This window comes from Monodelphis domestica, chromosome 3 (assembly GCF_027887165.1).
Source record: "Monodelphis domestica isolate mMonDom1 chromosome 3, mMonDom1.pri, whole genome shotgun sequence".
In the NCBI taxonomy this organism is placed as follows: domain Eukaryota; kingdom Metazoa; phylum Chordata; class Mammalia; order Didelphimorphia; family Didelphidae; genus Monodelphis; species Monodelphis domestica.
Window position 1 is genome coordinate 377,545,205 of NC_077229.1, and position 18,952 is coordinate 377,564,156.

The 18,952-nt window shown below is 35.5% G+C and overlaps 1 protein-coding gene and 1 pseudogene across 1 annotated transcript in view; both read left to right on the forward strand.

Annotated features, from left to right (window-relative positions):
• Window positions 1-18,952, forward strand: part of DNAH5 (dynein axonemal heavy chain 5) — a 439,069-nt gene that overhangs the window by 136,437 nt on the left and 283,680 nt on the right. The window contains exons 2-5 of the mRNA XM_001372730.4: window positions 7,891-8,025; window positions 10,251-10,335; window positions 15,575-15,732; window positions 16,752-16,973. Coding sequence (XP_001372767.4) covers window positions 7,891-8,025; window positions 10,251-10,335; window positions 15,575-15,732; window positions 16,752-16,973 — 600 coding nt within the window. The remainder of the gene's footprint in view (window positions 1-7,890; window positions 8,026-10,250; window positions 10,336-15,574; window positions 15,733-16,751; window positions 16,974-18,952) is intronic.
• LOC100014168 (barrier-to-autointegration factor-like) lies at window positions 6,591-6,912 on the forward strand (annotated as a pseudogene).

Sequence of the window (18,952 nt, forward strand, 5' to 3'; positions counted from 1 at the left end):
TTATTAAGATCATGCATGATATTCCTACTTGTTTAGTATCTCCCTGTAATTAAGTTTTAACATATGAATCCACTTTGTGAAACTGCATAGTTTATTTAACATAGTAAAATTGTAAAACTTTCATCAAGTGCTTTCCTCATAGAATATGCAGTTATACAATTCCTTCAAAACTATCTTAAATTTGTTTTTATTCCCAAAACATAATGCAGAACATTGAGGGAAGGACTTGTGTGTCTGGGACTCATTTCAGGTGAATTCTATAACAAAGGGTAAAAAAAAGAGAATAGAGAGATAAATAGTCTCCTATCCATCTCACTAAATGCTAAAATTTCATGGTAGCTGGCAGTCCAGAATGGCTTCAGATGAGCATTCACATCTCAGGCTTCAGGATCAGCCTTGAACCCCTCATATATTTCTAGAGATCTGTTTCTCTGGTTTTTAGTTCTAGGTCACTCATATTATGACCTGTCAGTCAGTCAATAGCTTTTTATTAAGCACCTACTATGTGCCAGGCACTGTGTTAAATACCAGGAATACAAAGAAGCCCAAAGACAATCTGTCTTTGAAGAGCTCACATTCTATTGGGAAAGATCACATGCAAACAACTATATTCCAACAAAGTGTATATATATAGGATCAATCTGATAAAATCAACAGAAGGTAGATATTAGAATTAAGAGGGATCAGGAAAGACTTTCTGTGTAAGGAAGGACTCAAAGGAAGCCAGGGAGACAGAAGTATATTTGAGGAAGAAGAACATTTAAGGTAAGGAGGACAGCCACTGAAAATACCCAGAGTTGGGAGATAGAGTGATTTGATGGAAGAATAATAAGAAGGACAGTGACACTTTGGTCAAAAAGTATGTTGGGAGAGGGGGTATATAAAGTGTAAGAAGACTGGAAAGGTTAGGAGGACACGTTAGAAAAGGATTTAAATACTGAACAGAGAGGATTATATTTGATTCTGGGGATAATAGGCAGGGAGCCATTAGAATTTAATGAGTCTATGCACATGTGTGTGTGTGTGTGTGTGTGTGTGTGTGTTTGTGAATCACATGGTCAGACATATAGTTTAGGAATTTTTCTTTGAGATCCAAGAGCAGGATGAAATAATCTTTGGTTGTTCCCTCTCTCCTAATTGGAATGGCTTGTTTATAAGAGAGATGATTTAAATCTCTATGGACAGAAAGGAAGAGGAAAAACATTCACATACAACAATCCAGTACATCCAAGAATGAAGGTGTGATGACTGTCTTTTTGCCTTATTTATTGTTTTTCATTAGTCCATGCTCAAATCACCATGCCTCTTCCCTGAGACTTGCAACCTTTCCTGAGACTTGTGATGTAGCAAGGAGAAAGAAATAGTGACATTTAGAGACTGGGTTCCTAATTAAAGAGGGTGGAGCAGTTTTTAGGATTCCCATCACCACAGGATTTCTTCAAGTCACCATTTTCCTCTGGGCTTACAGTGCAAATGACCATAATAAAACAAGATGACAATTCTTGTTCCCTGGTTACAGTAAACCATGATCCCTGACCTCACAAAGTTTACACTTTATCATGGGAGGATATAACATATGTATGAACAGCAAAACTGTGGATTCTTTAATACTCCTAGTGTATGAATAGAATATAAGAGCATAAAAGAGGGTACAAAAATCGAGGGAAATATAGCAACTATAGAAATAAGAACTTAATATAAATCTGCTTTCAATACCAAGACCTAACATTAAAGTATGTTGTGTTCCTGGCAGAACTTGTAGGAAGGAAGAAAACACACATTTATTAAGCACCTATTATGTGCCAGGCACTTTATTAACTGCTTTAAGAATACTATATCACTTGATCTTTGGAACAATTCTGGGATATAGGTGTTATTTTTACTCCCATTTTCAATAGGTGAAACTGAGTCAGGAAGAAGTTGTGTCATTAAGTGTCTTGCCCAGGACCACACACATTCCCTTAGTGATGAAATGTTATCAGTAGGAGGGAGTTACTTTTTCCTAATTGTGAAAAGCTATTGGATTGGATTTTTTTGGCATTAATATTTTAAAAACTTAATTGTATCATCGGCATTGACTTTTGTCTTTAGAGTAAGCTTGCTAATTTATGTTAATTAACTAGAGAGATATAATATTTCATAGAATCAGTGGATTAGTGGATTAGTTCTGTGATTGTCTATTTGTTTGGTTGCCTGGAAATAGTTTCTTTGGTTAATTTCTGTAAAAATTTGCTGGGTCATGATGGATCATCTGTGACCTATTTGAATAACCAAATATTTGTTTGCTATTATTGATTTTTTTTCATAACAGTATCTCACATTACTTCAGAATTTTTTTTTTCAATTAAAGGGCTAAACTAAGATTGTAAGCCATGAAGTTTTTGTTTTTTTTTTTTGTGAGGTTTTTTTGGTGATATTGGTGAGACCAAAAAATATTCCTTTCATTTTGTCAATGGTAAGGGGAAGAGAAAAGTTAAAGTAAAATCATAACTTACTAAATCATTTCAGGTTGTAAATAGAATATATTTTGATGCAAATTCCTAAACTAGCATTTTATAGTTACTTTACTTCTACCTGGTTCTCTATTTCTCTTTGACTTTTACAATATATCTCCTTGGGTTCATACAAGTTTTCAATTCTCCTGGCTCTTTTCTCCCCTCAAATAGTGACACCAGTGTGGACAGATTATTTAACAAGTTCTTGGAAACCACATGAGAGATATTAGACAAGATTATTCTCTTTCTCTTCTTTACTTAGGAGGAAGACTTCTTAATACAGCACTGATTTCTAATGTTTTAGCAATATTTAAGAAAGTTTAACGTAGCAAGAAGTAGATCAAAGGTATCAAATAAACTACTCTCTCCAGGGGATCTAAAGCAGATTAAAATGTAATGGGAAATATTTAATACAATAAATAAAATACAATCAAACACAGATACTATAACATTTTAAAACTAAGTCAATATGTGGCCTGCAGGGATACTTGTATATGTATCTGTGGCCCCCATTTCTATTTAAGTTTGGCACTACTGAAGAACATTAGTTTTAAAACACCAGTTTCATTCAGCATGTTACTCTTTTGCTCTTAAACCTATAAAAGCTCCTCTTTTCCTATTGCATTAATTTCAAATGCCTCTGAGTAATTTTCCTTGCTATTCATAATTTTGGATAGATTTTATTTCTCATTACTTCACAATACACAGTCCCATCTCCAAGCAGTTCAGACTCTTTAATATACAACTCACAACCCTAGGATTTTACCCATTTCCCTCTTAGAATTTCCTTTAATAACAATCTTTATCTATGTACATCTTATCCATCTTCTGTGATCTCCTCTGTGAATAATTTAATGATAATCCTAGTAATATTTCTCTTTTCGGATTTCTTTTGCTGTAATTGTTCTTAGATCAAAGTTAGCCATACATTTTCTCCTTTTCTGTCATTGAACTTTTTTAGCCTGAAGCATTTACTCCACCTATACTGAGCTCCATTTCTGAATTCACTGTAATCATTATTTTTGATCCTGCTTTCACTGTCTTCTTCTAACCCTTTGGTTCTTCAACTCAGCTACTTGATTCTTGATCTTGGTTTATTGTCCCCTAGTTTAACAATTTCTTATTTGCCTTTTTTCCTTTCTCTCTAAACTAGAGAATATTCATTCAACTCCATGGCTTTCATGCTGTCTCAACCCTTGCAGCAATACCTAAGGTAGTATAAAATCTATCCAAAAGGGGTAACAGTAAATTACGGAGAATCATAGATCAAAGCTTTGTAAATGGAAATAACCTTAGATATCAATGGCCCAGTCCTACTTAAAGATTAGGCAACTGTGAGGCAGAGCTGACATGATTTGCCCCAGTTTATCAAGTCCACAGGTACCAGAGCTGAGATTTGAATTTAGGCCATATGATTCAGGAAAAAAAAAATCCAAACATTTAGAGCTGTCCAAAAATAGAATGGATGCCTTGGGAATCACTGAGTTTCCCTGACTGGAGATTTTCAGACAAAGATTAAATGACTCTCATCAAGTATGCTATTATATGGATTCCTTTTGGCTTTGGGCTGGTCTAGACCACTAAAGTTCTAATTCTGAGATTTCTGTGATAGCAAGTTCAATATTCATTTCATGATATGATTTTCAATAAAATTGTCAGATTTTACTTCTTTTTGTCTATGGATTGATTGTAAAACAATTTCAAAATATTTTGCACCCAGGATGAAAGGTAGGCACGATGAAGTAGAAAAATGTTAATTTAGTATTTGTGATTATGGATTAGAATATTAGATCTACTATTAATCATTTTGTAATACTTCTCAATCTTAGTTTCTTCATGTATAAAGTGGGAATAATATTTGATTGGATGACTTTATAGGGTCTTTGTGAGGACAACTTGTACAAATCTAGTAGCAGTACCTGCCAATGATTTTTTTTTCATATAGTTGTATTTGCTCACCTTATCTCTCAAGATGCAGAGTAATGGAGGTCGGAAAGGCCTGGATATAGATGGAGAATGATATTATTGTACTTGTACTAAATTTTGAGGGTGAATGTGAAGAGAGATGAGAAATGACTGTAGGTTTTATTTGTTTTTCTGCCTCCTTGTGCTGGGTTCCAATACATTCTGACCTTAGGAACTTTTAAACATCAATGAAAATGGAGCCTAACAGAAAGATAAATGTTTGAGTTGAAGAGGCAAGTAACCTGAACCAATCACATCACAGTCAGAGTGAAAAGATACTTCAATTTAGGAGAATAAGGGAAGAAAGCCCCAGTCAGAGTAAAGGAGACCTTCTGGACTTAAAGCCACTGTAGATATTGTAAATGTAGGCTGTTTTCCTGTTTCACTGGTGCATCTAGTAGCTGGGATATGATCAGATATCCTATTTGCATTTAGGGGAATTGTGGATTCTAATCCAAATAGTTTTTTCATTCTGAGAGTGCGGCTAGTTCTGAGAAGGGGGACTGTCATTTTTATTAAATCCATTTTAACTGCTAATTATTAAAATAATGACCATTTGCACAGGTAGCATCTTGGGAAAGAAAGAAAGAGAGCAAAATGGGGCTCAGCTATAAGACTGTAAGCTCTTCTATTAGATAGTAAGCTCCTCGAGGGCACAGATTATCTGCCTCTTTTTGTATCCCCAGTGCCTGGAACGTGGTAGATGATTAAGAAATGTTTATTGAATTAATTTATTTCACACTTTTTGATAGATTAAAAAAAGACCTGGAGGAGTGATAACAATGTGGATAGAGTCTTGGGCTGATTGACAGCTATTTCTCTCCAGATCCTGTTGACAGATGTTGACAGAGCACCATAGAGATTCTTCTGCCACCTCCTTTGGAATTGATTGTATAAACTCTGTGTAAAACAGAGCACTCTCCATGTCAGCCACCATTATTACCAAGTATGGCTAAAGGATCTATGTATAGAGAGATGGAGAGAGATTATATTTATGCATTTTTGTATTTGCATGTATGGTCACTTTACACAAAACATTTGTAACAAGCATTGACAACTCTGGCGCAAGGGATGGCTGTTAAAAGTCAGTGTTTTGGAAGGATCTGTCTGTAGGTCAGTCTCTTATTATGAAAAAGCAATTACTCCTACTTTCTCTCTTCTTGACAGTTTATTACCACTCCTTGGTCCAGGAGTCCAAGGCTTAGGGCCGCATTCAGGCCTTTAGACATTAAAGGATCAGGGAGACAGACTTTCTGACTAGTGCTGCTACCAGGTCTCTGCTTTCAAGAGAGTGAATGAATGAAAACTTGGCAAGATATTTTTGAAAGCTTGCTAAAACTGATGAATTCAGCGATCCATGAAAATTCCAAAAGACTCATGATTAAAAAAATGCCATCCACCTCCAGATAGGGAACTGATGAACTCTGAATATAGATCAAAATATATGTTTCTTCTTTCTTTATTTTGTTTATACTTTTTCACAACATGGCTAATGTCAAAATATGTTTTGCATGGCTTCATACATATAATGGGTATCATATTTCTTGTCTTCTCAGTGGGTGAGAGAGGGTGGAAGGAGGTAGAGAATTTAGAACCTAAGATAATATTTTAAAAATAGTAAAAGAAAAGGAAAGCTGGCTAAATTTTAATTAGCCCATGTCCCCACTATAATGGTAGCTAATGTAGGATGTAATATATTTTAAAGTGGGATCATTTTGAACCCTATGATGTTTGCAGAAGATCTTATAAAAGGGTAGATTCATCTATGAGGCAGATTGTCTTGGCATGTGCCCCAAATAAAGTGCCAACATGAAGCTTTAGTGTATTTCTGTTATTAAGATTTTATATAATTCCTGTAGCTTCTGTTTTGCTTTGAGAATATCTCCCACAGAGATAGTACTTCAGGATTGTTAGAGCTCCAGTAAATTCCTACATGTTGACCTCATCTACGAACAGGTCCTCTATATCTTCACACAAAATTGCAGGAACTCTATGTCTGCCTGGGATTCTGCCTAGTGTGCAGAAAGGGAAGCAGGAAATCAGCAAAGGTGCGATGTTGGCAGTTCACTAACTGTAGCCCCAGCATGGGCTACCCGTGTTTTATCCCAGTTCTAAGACTCTTCTAACACCTCTGGCCTGAGGTTGGGTAGACCCAGAAGCTATTTTTCCAGGCTCAGTTAATTTCTATCAAGCCTAGTGAAAAGAGATGACGACCTCCCAGAAGCACTTAGACTTTATGGCTGAGCCCCTGGGAGACAAGCCTGTGGGGTGCCTGGCAGGCATCGAGGTGCTGGGCAAGAAACTTGAGGCAAAGATGGTCCTGGGCCAGTTCCTGGTGCTGAAAAAAGATGAAGACCTCTTTTGGGAATAGCTCAAAGACACCTGTGGGGCCAACATGCAGTCTCAGGATTGCTTGGGCTGCCTTCCAGAATGGTACCATGCTTTTTTGTGAGCTCTGTGCCTGGGGGCTGGCTCCCCTTTGTTTCCAAAATGGGTCCAGTCATTTAGCATCTCCTCCTGGGAAATCCTGTCCCTCTTTCCCCACCTCCCAACAAAAGGAAAGATTTTTGCTGCTGTCTCCAATGGGGACACTTTTCCCTCCACCTTCCTTTTGATTCCAGCCTCTGTTCTATAAAGTTCTGTGGTGGTGAATCTTTGGAGTTAGCTTCCCCACCATTTAAGCCCCCGCTTTCTGGTCTCTAATGCCATTAGGATAGCTTTGGCAGAAGAGCATTCATTGCCATTGTAAAGAATTAAAAAACCCAATAAAGTCAACAACCTTGGTGGGAAAAAAAAGAGTACTGGAGTCTCCCTGAGCAGGAGACGGGGGTTAAAATGTCTCCACTCATTCTTAGTGTGTTGATCACTGGCAAGTTGCTTTACCTCTAGCAATTCTAGTTTCTTCATCAACAAAGTGGAAAAAATTATATTGTACTATCTACTTTATTAGATTACTATGGAAAAGGCATTTTGTAAGCCTTAAAGAGTTATATAAATGTGAGCAATTATTATATATGCAAATAATATGGAACTATCAATCATGTGTGTTCAGAGGGGCTACCTTTTTCTCCTTCCCTTGTCCCAATTAGAATTGAAATCCAAGTACATCCTTATAAACGTGTCCCTCAGGCTTTGATTTATTTTATTTTAATCATTCTATCTGGGGAATAAGCTTGATTTAAGTAAAGCTGTTCTAAAGTCCATTCAAGATCACATAATTTGAAGCTGCCAGTTTCAGCGATGTGAAATGTGCAAAGGAATACTAAAGTCAGGTTAATACATAAAATGAGATGATTGACCTGTCTAACCCTTAGATGTTATTTGAATACTACACATTTTAAAAGCAGTAATAAAATCATGTCATTATAAAATGAACTTATTTGGGGTGAATAAACAGTTTCCATATGACTTTTTTTTTTCCATCTTTCAGCAAAAGCTTAAGGAAGAGAAAGATGCTAAAAGGGCTCATCTTGATAGCAGGCATGACTATCTTTTTGACATTTTAGCCTGCTGTGTGGACTTGGAAAAGGCAGAGGTGGAAGATGCCATTCTGGAGGGGAATCAGGTATGGTACATGTTATCAAATGCTGATGGAGGAAAGAGGGAATACAGGCTCCAGAGTGGAGTCTGTCTGTGCCTTGCTCAAATCTGAATGTATTAGAAGAATCTTGTGTCCAAGATGGCCTGGGTTAAAATGGAAAGTTCCATCTGTAGTGATGCTGCCATAATGCAGGACTTCTCAGTGCCTTGAGAGTAATTTTAGGGCTGCAAAGACTCTATGGGAATGTTGGGAATCTGTTTTGATCACGCTGAAATGGAAACATATGGATCCTTCTACTCCCAACTGAGTTGTATGACTCTTCCACTGGTTCTGGGGATACATGAAGGGCACAAGATCCCTATACCTGCTGTAGGTATAAGTATTTGAGATTTCTCTGAATGGCTTTGGGATGGTATCTATTACTCTTTTAAAGTTGCCTCTTCAAAAGTGGGCTCTTCAGAGATGCGTACTCCTCTCAGTGTATACAAGCATAATTAAACACAACCTATATGATGTGGCAAATAAACAACTTCAATATATTAATTTATTTAGACTATTTTTCCATGGTTACATGGTTCATGTTCTTTCCCTTCCCTCTTCCCTTCCCCCTCCTAGAGCTGAGGAGCAATTCCATTGGGTTATACATTAAACAACTTAAATATAAAAATTGTTGAACGCTGTGGTCTTGCTCTGACCTTATCCAGGCCACAATTACTCCTAGTAGGAAAGCCCAGTCCAGAGGCAGGGACCAAGGTGTGGTCTCAGTGATGCTGGCAAGGGTTGGGCGATCTCTTTTAGATGAGTCATTATGTTAGCATTAGTGGTAGTAGGTTTTCAATTGAGGATCACTAAGTTATTAAATGAAAAGCCCAAGGAGCCATTGAATTATTAGATGGGCAAGAAACATGAAGTCAGGATCTGGGATAAAGCAAGTACAGCAAACAGTGAGATCAGGAACAAAGGAGGTTTGAGCTAGATGTCAATAAAAACAGGAACACAGGAAATGGAGTAAGGCTGCTAAGCCAAAGGCAGGATCAAAGAATATCAGATTCAGGATATTAAAGGGAAGGACCTTATTGTTCAGGTCTACAAGCTAAGTCCAGAGAGAAAAAATAGGGCAGAGAATATCACAAATGCTTTTCTTTCATGCATCATCTTTCTCCCAGGTGATCCTTGACTTATGTGTCCAAAGTACTTTATTTCCTATGGGTTTTTGATAATCAAATAAATTTAACCTGAGAAACCTCTGGCTCAAGCTAACAAAACAGTTCCATGTGGCTTTTGGAAGAATCATAAAATTATTCCAGTACCATTTATTCAGATGACAGGTTTTTATTTTTATTTTATTTTTTTTAATTCATAGATATTGCATTTTCCCAATTACACATAATAGTAATTTTGTACATACATTTTCCAAAATTATGAGATACAAACTGTCTCCCTCCCTTGATTCCCTTCCTCACTCAGAGATAGTCAGCAATTTTATCTGGGCCATACATGCATTACTGTGCAAGGTACATTTTCATATTGGTCATTGTTGTAAGGGCACTCTCAGACAAAACCAAAACCTAAAAATAAAACGAAAATACACCGATGTGAAAGGCAGTATGCTTTGATCTGCATCTGACTCCTCCAGTTCTTTCTCTGGAGGTGGATAGCGTTCCTCTTCATAAGTCCTTCAGAATTGTCCCAGATCACTGCATTGCTGAGAGTAGCTAAGTCTTTCACCATTGAAGATGTTTTAAAAAACAATCTGTTCTTACTATTTAATATTAATCACCTGCCTGCCATGTATTAGGCTGTTCTTTAGGAGATTTTATCTCTATTCCTAAAAAGGTCTTACAATTTAGTTCTACATAGAACAAAAACAAAATGGTATTGAAATAAAATTCAAATTTTAAAAAGTCAATAAACACAGGGAAGGACCTATCTAAAGATGGACTTATCACAGATGCTCCTTCCCTAAAATGAATCTGCTTCTTTGAAGCAGATAGGCAGGATAATGAGATGTTTCTCCTTTCACAATTTGGATAAAAACAGAATATATTTTCAGCTGTAAATGATGGTTTGATGTGGTCATGCCTGCAGGCAGAAAGGATATACTAGATTTTCTCTTAAGCTCCCTTCTACTTTGTCATCTGATGATTACAAGCTATAACTCTGAGTATGTAAACTGAGTTGTATGAGGTTGATTCTAACACAAAACAAATTTATCAACTTGGCTTATTTATTTATTTATTTTACCCCAGATTGAACGAATCGATCAGTTTTTTACTGTTGGAGGTTTCCGTCATCTCATGTTTTACTATCAAGATGTGGAAACAGCAGAAACAGGTAGACATTTTTATTGTTATATATCTCAGAAATGTTTTCAGGTTTATTAAAAAAAAGTTCAGTGTGAAACAGAGGGGCATTATGGAAAGAAAAAACTATGCCATTTATCTTAGAGTCAATATCAGATTCTATGACACATAGAAATATTGGTAGATCAAATTTCTGCTTCAAGAGACAAAGAAAGACTTCTGTCCAGTTTTGGTATAGGGTGAGCTGGAGTCTCACTAATTTACTCCTCTGAATGTGACCTTAAACTAAACCACTTAACTCTCTCAACCTCAGTACCTCATCTACAAAATGAAGAGGTAGGACTGTCCTTTCTTAGCTCTAAATTCATGATCCTTTGACACAAAGTCAAATAAAATGGATAACCTTTCGCATTTTGTATATTTTTTCTTTAAATTATTTGCCTGTGACAGTGTTATGGACAGGATGAGGCCTTATAGTTATAAAAATTGATCTCTCTTAAAAGTTGGGATATTCTCATCACGTATGATTTCAGAATTTAGTGTGTTTATTTTTGCCCATTCCCAGGCACTCCATCTGAAGTTCAAGTTACTTCTTTAAACTCTATAATATGCCGTTAATTACTTTGAAGACATTCAAAACTCTCATTTTCTCTGTTTGAATATCACATTACAATTTCTTTGAGTTTTTGATATAATTTAGTCATGACAAATTCAATCATTTTCATATAAAAACACACTTCTTTATTTGGATTCAAGGTCTGCCACTAGCATATATCTGATTCTATTTTTAAGCAAAATGTACTCTTGTAAAGGCTGTACTGTGCACACAAATGTGCATATTGTGATTGCATTGGAAATGCCATGCACATCCATGGATTTTTATTACTCTTTATGAACCTTTTTGCAAAAAAAGAAATTAGTTATTGCTTTTGGCTTATGATATGTGATTATGCTTTATTATCTGAAAACTAAGGGAATCATCCGTGCAAACTAGAAATGACTGGCATTTACCCAGGCTTATTGGTTTAATATCATTATTATGCTAAGAAGATTCATCACATTTTTAGAGAACTCCAAACAAGATAAAAGTTTTGATTTATAAATTTTCCAGGCAAGAACTCCCACAGGTATGGTAGCTAGGTCCATTGCTTTTGTGTTCTTATCAGCTCAGCTGTTGTATTATCCAGTGATTATTTTGGTGTGGGTTCTCTTCATCATCTGGTCACAAACTCTTTGAAACTGATGGATGGTATTCAAGAATTAGTGTGCTTACCCGTTTTTTGCCCATTCATTATCTTCTGTCCATTATATACTATTCATTATACTTTGGCCAAACTGGTGATCCTCTAAGCCCCCAAAATTTGTTCAGGCTGGTCCTTGGGATGTAGTCCCACACTCAAAACCTTTTCTGCTTATTAAGACCTTGCAGGGACTGCTCCCCTGGGATAGCCTTTGTGAATGCAAGTTTACTTCTCCCACCATGATGAGAAACAGAGGGGGACTTTGGTGAAGCATACTTTATAGCTCATATTTTAAGATAAGCATAGTTTTCTGAGCATTAAAAATGGATGATTCTGAGATTAAAAATTCCTGACACTATTTTTAAAGGACCATTCTGTGTGTTTTTTTAATTCATCTTCCATGTACTGCCACTGTCTATGCAGCATTATTGTTTGGCTATGTTCAGCATCTTTTGGCTCCTCTCCTGGTCCTGGCTCTCATTCTTCAAAACATCCTACAGGAAGAACAGGATGCAAATTGAAATTTGTAGAGTTTTAAGAAATGGCCTAAAGAACTTTATGGGAAACTGTATTCACTACTTGCTATTTTTGTTCCATGTTATTTCTTGCATCATTGAAAACTGGGAATTTTTAAAAATTCTCTAAAAACTGGAGGAAGATAAACCAGTTTTAGTTTTGTTTAAACCAAATCTAAAACTACTTTGAATTTGTCTAAATTATTGTCGTGGATATTTTAGAGGGTAATCTTGTTCAGACCTCATAGGTAACTTCAGTCTTTTAAAAATTAAATTAATATTTTTAATGAACAAAAATTAATTTTATTTCCTTCCCACACCCCTCTAGTGGGAAAAAAGACAAATCAATATTCTTTCAATGAATAAGCTTAGTCAAGCAAAACAAATTACTGTATTGGTAATATAAAGAAAAAAGGGGGGAAAAAGGTCTCATGCAGTCATCTTAAGATCTAAGTAAAATAACAGTGATAAAATCCCACAAAGGCATATGTGTTCATGGTGAAATTTACATATATAAAAAGGTTCCTGACAGAATGAAGACTCAAGGGCCTCTAATCATGCAAATTCACATTTTTACTGGATGTCAGGAAGACTTTATGTGTTGTTGATCTGGACTTTGATGACGAATAGAAGACCAGGTTCAAAATCATCAAGGTCTAGGTTTTAGTATCACCACTGATACCACTGATATAGCACATGTCACATTACTTCTCAATGTCCAGGGCCATGTCCTAAGACTAGATATTAAAGCTGCTGATCTGCATTAGAAGGAAGGTTTATTCCCATTGAGAATTACCTTTACAAATGAAATCACAAGTCAATTTAAAAAAATGCTTCATTATCTGCCTTTAAAAGATTTTCAAAGTAGTATCCTTAAGATCCTGCAGACCTTTTTTTTTTTTAAACCTTTACCTTCTGTTTTAGAACCAATGCTGTATATTGGTTCCTAGACAGAAGGGCAGTAAGGGCTAGGCAATGAGGATTAAGTGACTCGCCCAGGGTCACATAGATAGGAAATATCTGAGGTCAAATTTGAACCCAGGACCTCCAGTTTTTGGACCTGGTCTCAATCCACTGAGCCCCCTAACAGATCTTAAAAGAAACAATAACTCTGATAAATATAATGAAATATAATGTCATACTTTCTAGCACAGCTATCTGTGTTACCTCAGGGTAATTCAATTGGCCATAATCCTTAAGAGTAGAGAAATGCAAATTTATTGAACATTGGAGTAAAGAAGTGGAAAGAGGACACCCTAATTGCCTATAGTTTTAAGATTAAGTTAATTATTAAGAGATTAAAGATTTGCCAATTTGTGATAAGTTTGTGATACTCAAATACTCCAATGATCTCATTATCTCAATCCATTCCACTCCAATTTGTGCCTGAGTATCCTGGATATCCCCTTCTTCTCATAAAATTGGCACAAGGTGTTCCCCTCATCAACTCATGTACATTAGAGGCTTTTTGCTTTCCTCAGTTTCTCCTGATATTGTCAGGATGCCAGGATCTCTAATATCAGAATTTGTGAAAACCAGGGATGTCAGAAGTGAATCTGAAACTTTGGTATTTATGTCTCCAGAGTAGAGTCTCTTATTCCACTATACCTCAAGTCTAGAATAGCAAAGCATCATATTTTATCAGCTGTCAAGGGAATACTTGGGCTGCCTGCTTTTGCCATTCCCCACCCTCTTCCTATTTATCCATGACATGTTATTCCTATTCAAACTCCTCCTTAGTTAAATATTTAATCTGTTATTAATTAATTCATTAGATCTTCAACTATGAGGATTTTAGAAAGAAAAATATTTCATTTTTTGCAACTCTGTGCTCAACAGTTCCCTTTTCACCTGTGAGGGAACCATTTTCTTACAAATAAATGTTACATTTGAAAAGGCTTTTCTACATTTTTCTGTTTCCTTCTTATCCATATGTTTTTGGGAAAAATGTTTCCTCACCTTCCCTCAATCTGATTTTATACTTATTTGCTCAATAATTTTCTATCACTTGAGGCAAATTTAATTGGCATCAAATTCTCTGGTCAGAATATTTGCTTTTTTTTTTTCCTTAAGCTTTATCTGAATGTTCTGGAAACTGAAAAGAAGGATATTTGGGGTTCTTACTAGGGGAAACTCATAGACTTAAAGATTTTTGGAGTAAAGAAAATGAAGTCCAATCCTTGTATGACAGATACAGTGTGATGGACATGATCATTATCTTCTACCCTCTGAATCTAGTCTTCTGTTTCTTCCTTCTCTGTGTGAGATCTATCACAGGGCCCATCCTAGAAGCCTTTTCAGCTTGGCAGGACCTATCAAAACTCCCCTTTAGTTGGCATGGTCTTTGATAATTCAGGCTTACTTCTTTGCTACAATGAAAAACAAAGTTTAATTTTAATGGAGGATAAAAATATGTTCCGAAAGACATAGGAATTAAAGTATTACAATTAAAGATACTTTAGCATCACCATATTCATGATATTATCAATTAATGACAAATACTTTCTAGGTGCTTTGTAAGCTTAAGTTCCTAGGAAGAAATTTCCCTTATCTGGTGTACTAGTTATTTAGAGCCTGAGGAAGGATTCTAATAAACACACTTTATTATTAAGCAGAGTTGCAATTTAATGTAACCTCTTTTAGATTTTCTTTTCAACTCTTGCTTAGTGATTTCTGGTAAAAGCAGAGCACACCCAAATTATATGGGGTCTAAGTCCCTGCCCAATTCACAGTGTGAATCTTTGTCCCCAAGAACCCATAATTAGGTTTCAGATCAATAAACTTGGGAATGGAGGCAGTGAACTTAACCTGCACAGGATCTCCTACAAAGGATGCTGCCCCATAATATATGTTATCATATTCTCTAACATTAAACTCCTTTTAGGATCAAAGTTGTTAACCAAAGGTTCTTGGACTTCTTTTTGAATCTTTAGGAGTCTGTTGACTTGGATGGAAAATAAATTTTTATCTTATATTTTACTGACCTCTAAGTAAACTTTTGAATTTCTTTATAAAGTATGAATGAAGGCAATAAACCATAGTAGTATTACAGAACCTGACTATCACCAATAGAACTCACAGATATTTTCATCCCTTATTATCATTGAAAGTTGATTGGTATCCAACATGACATGTCTATTGCCTTGTCAAAGACTAAACCACAGTTTAATGTTCTTATTCAAGTTAAGAAGCAGTTGTATATTGACACATCTTTAAAAATGTTAACTTGAACTTGCCCATATTTTTAATATATTTTTATTTAACATTAACAAAATTACTAACTCTTAATTTTTAAAAAGTAGCTACATTTCAATATGCTGACTTACTTTGTTACAAATTTTATTGGAAGTCTCTTCTTTATTATTCTTTTAAAAATTTTGCTGAGAGGTCTCTAAGGGCCCATGACATAAAAAAGATGAACTTTTATTCTAAGAACTTTCAAACATATATACGTGTCAAAACTGTATGAAGACAAATTAACTATTTCTGTTGAATTCAATTTTTATATTTCTAGGACAAGTTGGCACTCCAGGAGGGGCAAATCTTGCTGGAAGGGCTAAGAAACCTAAAGTATTTGTGACTGAAGGTAAAGATGTTGCTCTCACTGGCTTATGTATATTCTTCATTAGATCTGCCACTTCCAAAGCCATAACTCCGGAGAACATCCATGAGGTATAGCATCAAAATCCATTATTTACTTTGAGTTTATTATTTAGATAATATTTTAAAGCCATTTAAAAGATGTTTTATAATTGAGATGTCTTGGCAAAAATGAAATGAGCAATTTTTCAAGAAGTAAATGGATTATGGGGGAGGAATTAGTGGGATCAAAATTATATAGAAATCAAAAATTATAGATTAGCATGTTTTGTACCTAAAACAGCAAGATAGATGTTCATGCTTATTAATGCTTTTGTGTTAGGCATAATTTTTTTCATCATCTATCATAACTGCAATGAAATATGTTTAGGGTCAATTATATAACTGAAAGTGAAAGAAGTGATAGAAATCTCACACATTAAATTGGTAGCCACCAGTGTCCTGAGAAAATAAGGAAGGTCTCCAGCATTTCAGAATTGGAGGTGACTTTGAAAGACATTATTTTGTTAGTATAGTTATTACTTTCACAAAATCTCTGTGCCTTAGTAGAGTATGTATAAGATTATAACAGCTTCTTTTTAGACTTTGTAGACTTAAGTGGTCTTTAGGAAGGTGTTACCACTTATTATGTGTGACCTTGAGCACATCGTTTCATTGCATTGATCTTAGTTTCCTATAAAATGAAAGGGTTGAATTCAATGACATTTAACTGCCCTTTACAGTTCTAAATTAATAATGGTCCTATGATAATGATTATTGATTTCCATGGCTGAAACAGTTCAGTATTTTTTGTTGAACTTTCCAGAGATGACAGTCTCTGAACTCATGTATCATTCCTGGGCTAACAAACATTCAGTAAATGGGTCCATATTCAAAGTACCAGTTTTCTTTAACCTATTGGATTTTTAAAATTCCATTAACATATTGTCTTTGAGAAACTAAGATTATTCCCTTGCCACCATAAGTTAATGATCTAGACTTTAAATGTAATATGCTTTCAGAAAAAAAATCATTTAAATGATTTAAAAATATTGTTTTATGTTTAAAGGCTAGATGATATTTTAGTCTAAAAGAACTATTTTTTCCCTCAGGAAGTTTGTTTCAATATGTTAGATGCTACCAATGGGGGCCTTCTAAAAAGTGTGGAACGTTTGTTGTCAGAAATCTTCATTCCATCCATCAAGGCAATGAACAGTGGCTGGGGTGAGCTAGAGGGTCTCCAAAAAGCATCTGACATTCGAAAGGACTTTCTACATTCTCTAGAGGGCTTTGTGAGTGTTCTGTCTAGTGCTCAGGAGAGCTTGAAAGAGAAGGTAAGAATATACTATATATTAATGTTCCCTAAAAAAACCACAAACCTAAACAATTGCTGTTCCAGTGAAAAAAATTGCAAATACATTATACTCTATTTGATTTTTGTGAATCATCCTTAATTCCAGTATCTTCTCATTTTGGAGAAAAAATATTTCAAGGAATTTTTTTTCATCCCATTGGATAAAGACTAGAAGTAAGACTTCTATAGGATAGTTAAAGTTTTACATACCTATCAATTGTTTGATCACAATTTAGAATTTACCTAACCCAACATATAATTGAACTAGAGGCACAAAATTCCATACGTACAACCTGAAGTTATTGTCATGACATTTTTTAGTCCACATCTATTCATTTAATAAATTCAGACTGTCTCTGTCTTTCTCTCTCCATATATATTAACATTTCACACATATATTATTGAGGAAAGACATAACTATCTAGAAGACTTGGAGAATTCTGGACAGCTGCTTTTTCTTAAATATTACTGAAAACACATTTATTCTGGGCAGCTGAATTTTATTAAATATTACTGAAAATGCATTTAGGAAGGGATGTGCTGACTCCTGTCCATAAGTGAGAGTGTGGGCACGGGAATGGAGCATCATTTAACTAGGCCCAAGGAAAAGAACATTCTGGGGGTAAGAGGTTTGGTCAAAATTGTAATTCAAGAGCATAAATAGCCATGGGGTTGAAAGGAAGAGGTAGAATAAATTTGTAAATAACAATCTATAGTGGAGAAGTCTGTATAAAGTCCAGAAGGGCACATGATTATGAGGAGCAGTAGGTATTAGTGAGAGGATCATTTGTTTCATTCAACTTCTTTATTGAAGATGTTGTTCTTTCATGGCAGTGGTCTGCTCACAATATCCCTCTTAAGATGGCTTCACTGGTTCTGCACACCATACCTCTCCCGATCATGCTTCTTTAGGACTTGAAGCTGTGCAATTGGTCACTGATTCTAATGTGTTCTTGGGCGATTGATCAATAAACAAAGGTGTTTTGAGCACCCATTTTGTGGCAGGCACAATGCTGTATTCATTTCTGCTAGAGTATGTCTATAAGGATATGGTCTGTATACTAATTCCAGATTCATTTCATGTCTGCTTAGATAAGGGTTCTTAACATTTTTTGTTTGTTTGTTTTTGTTTTTTTCTTGGGTCCCTTTGGCAGGCTCTTTAGGCCTATGAATCCCTTCTCAGAATGATGTTTTTAAATTCATGAAATAAAATATGTTGAATTACAAAGGAAACCAATTATATAACAATTAAGATATAATTTTTTTTCACCATCCAAGTTCACAACCCCTTTTAGATAGGCTGTGAATCCCATGTCAAAGACCTCTGATCAATTATGGGGCTGAGATAAACCAAATCTTTTTTGTAAATTTTTTGGTCTGTATTTATTTTTTAAAGTCACAGCATTTTAAATAATACACAAACACTGATAGTAGCAAAGGGCACCCATAACTGGAAACAAGAGCATCAACATTTGGATCACAGGCATAATGGAAGACATTTGAGTACTCTCTGGATATTCCTTTTTCCTCACTTTTCTCCCATGCACATCCTTGTCACCACTGATATCCACTAAAATATGCAGAAACAAAAACAATTTAAAGGAGGTGTGGACCACCACCCCACAACCAGGAAAAATGATTATCCCTTTAGTAATGCTGAAGAAATGTCGTTGATACCCAACTATCCTAGTAGATACCAGACTTCTCACTGCATATGTTTTACTCTGACCCTACAACCACTTAATTTCTGATGGATGCTAAGCAGGGAAAAACGCAGCTGGAGAACCTTCTATAGCCGTGCAATGATGGATAGTTGAAGAGACTGGACAACTTTAAATATGGTATAGTATTAAGTTGATGGATGGGACTCGTAAAGGATCAGGCAGCCCTTCTGGTAAAAGAAAGTGTAAGCCATTATTGAATTTATCTTTTTCTTCTGGTGACTGATGGATACAGTTT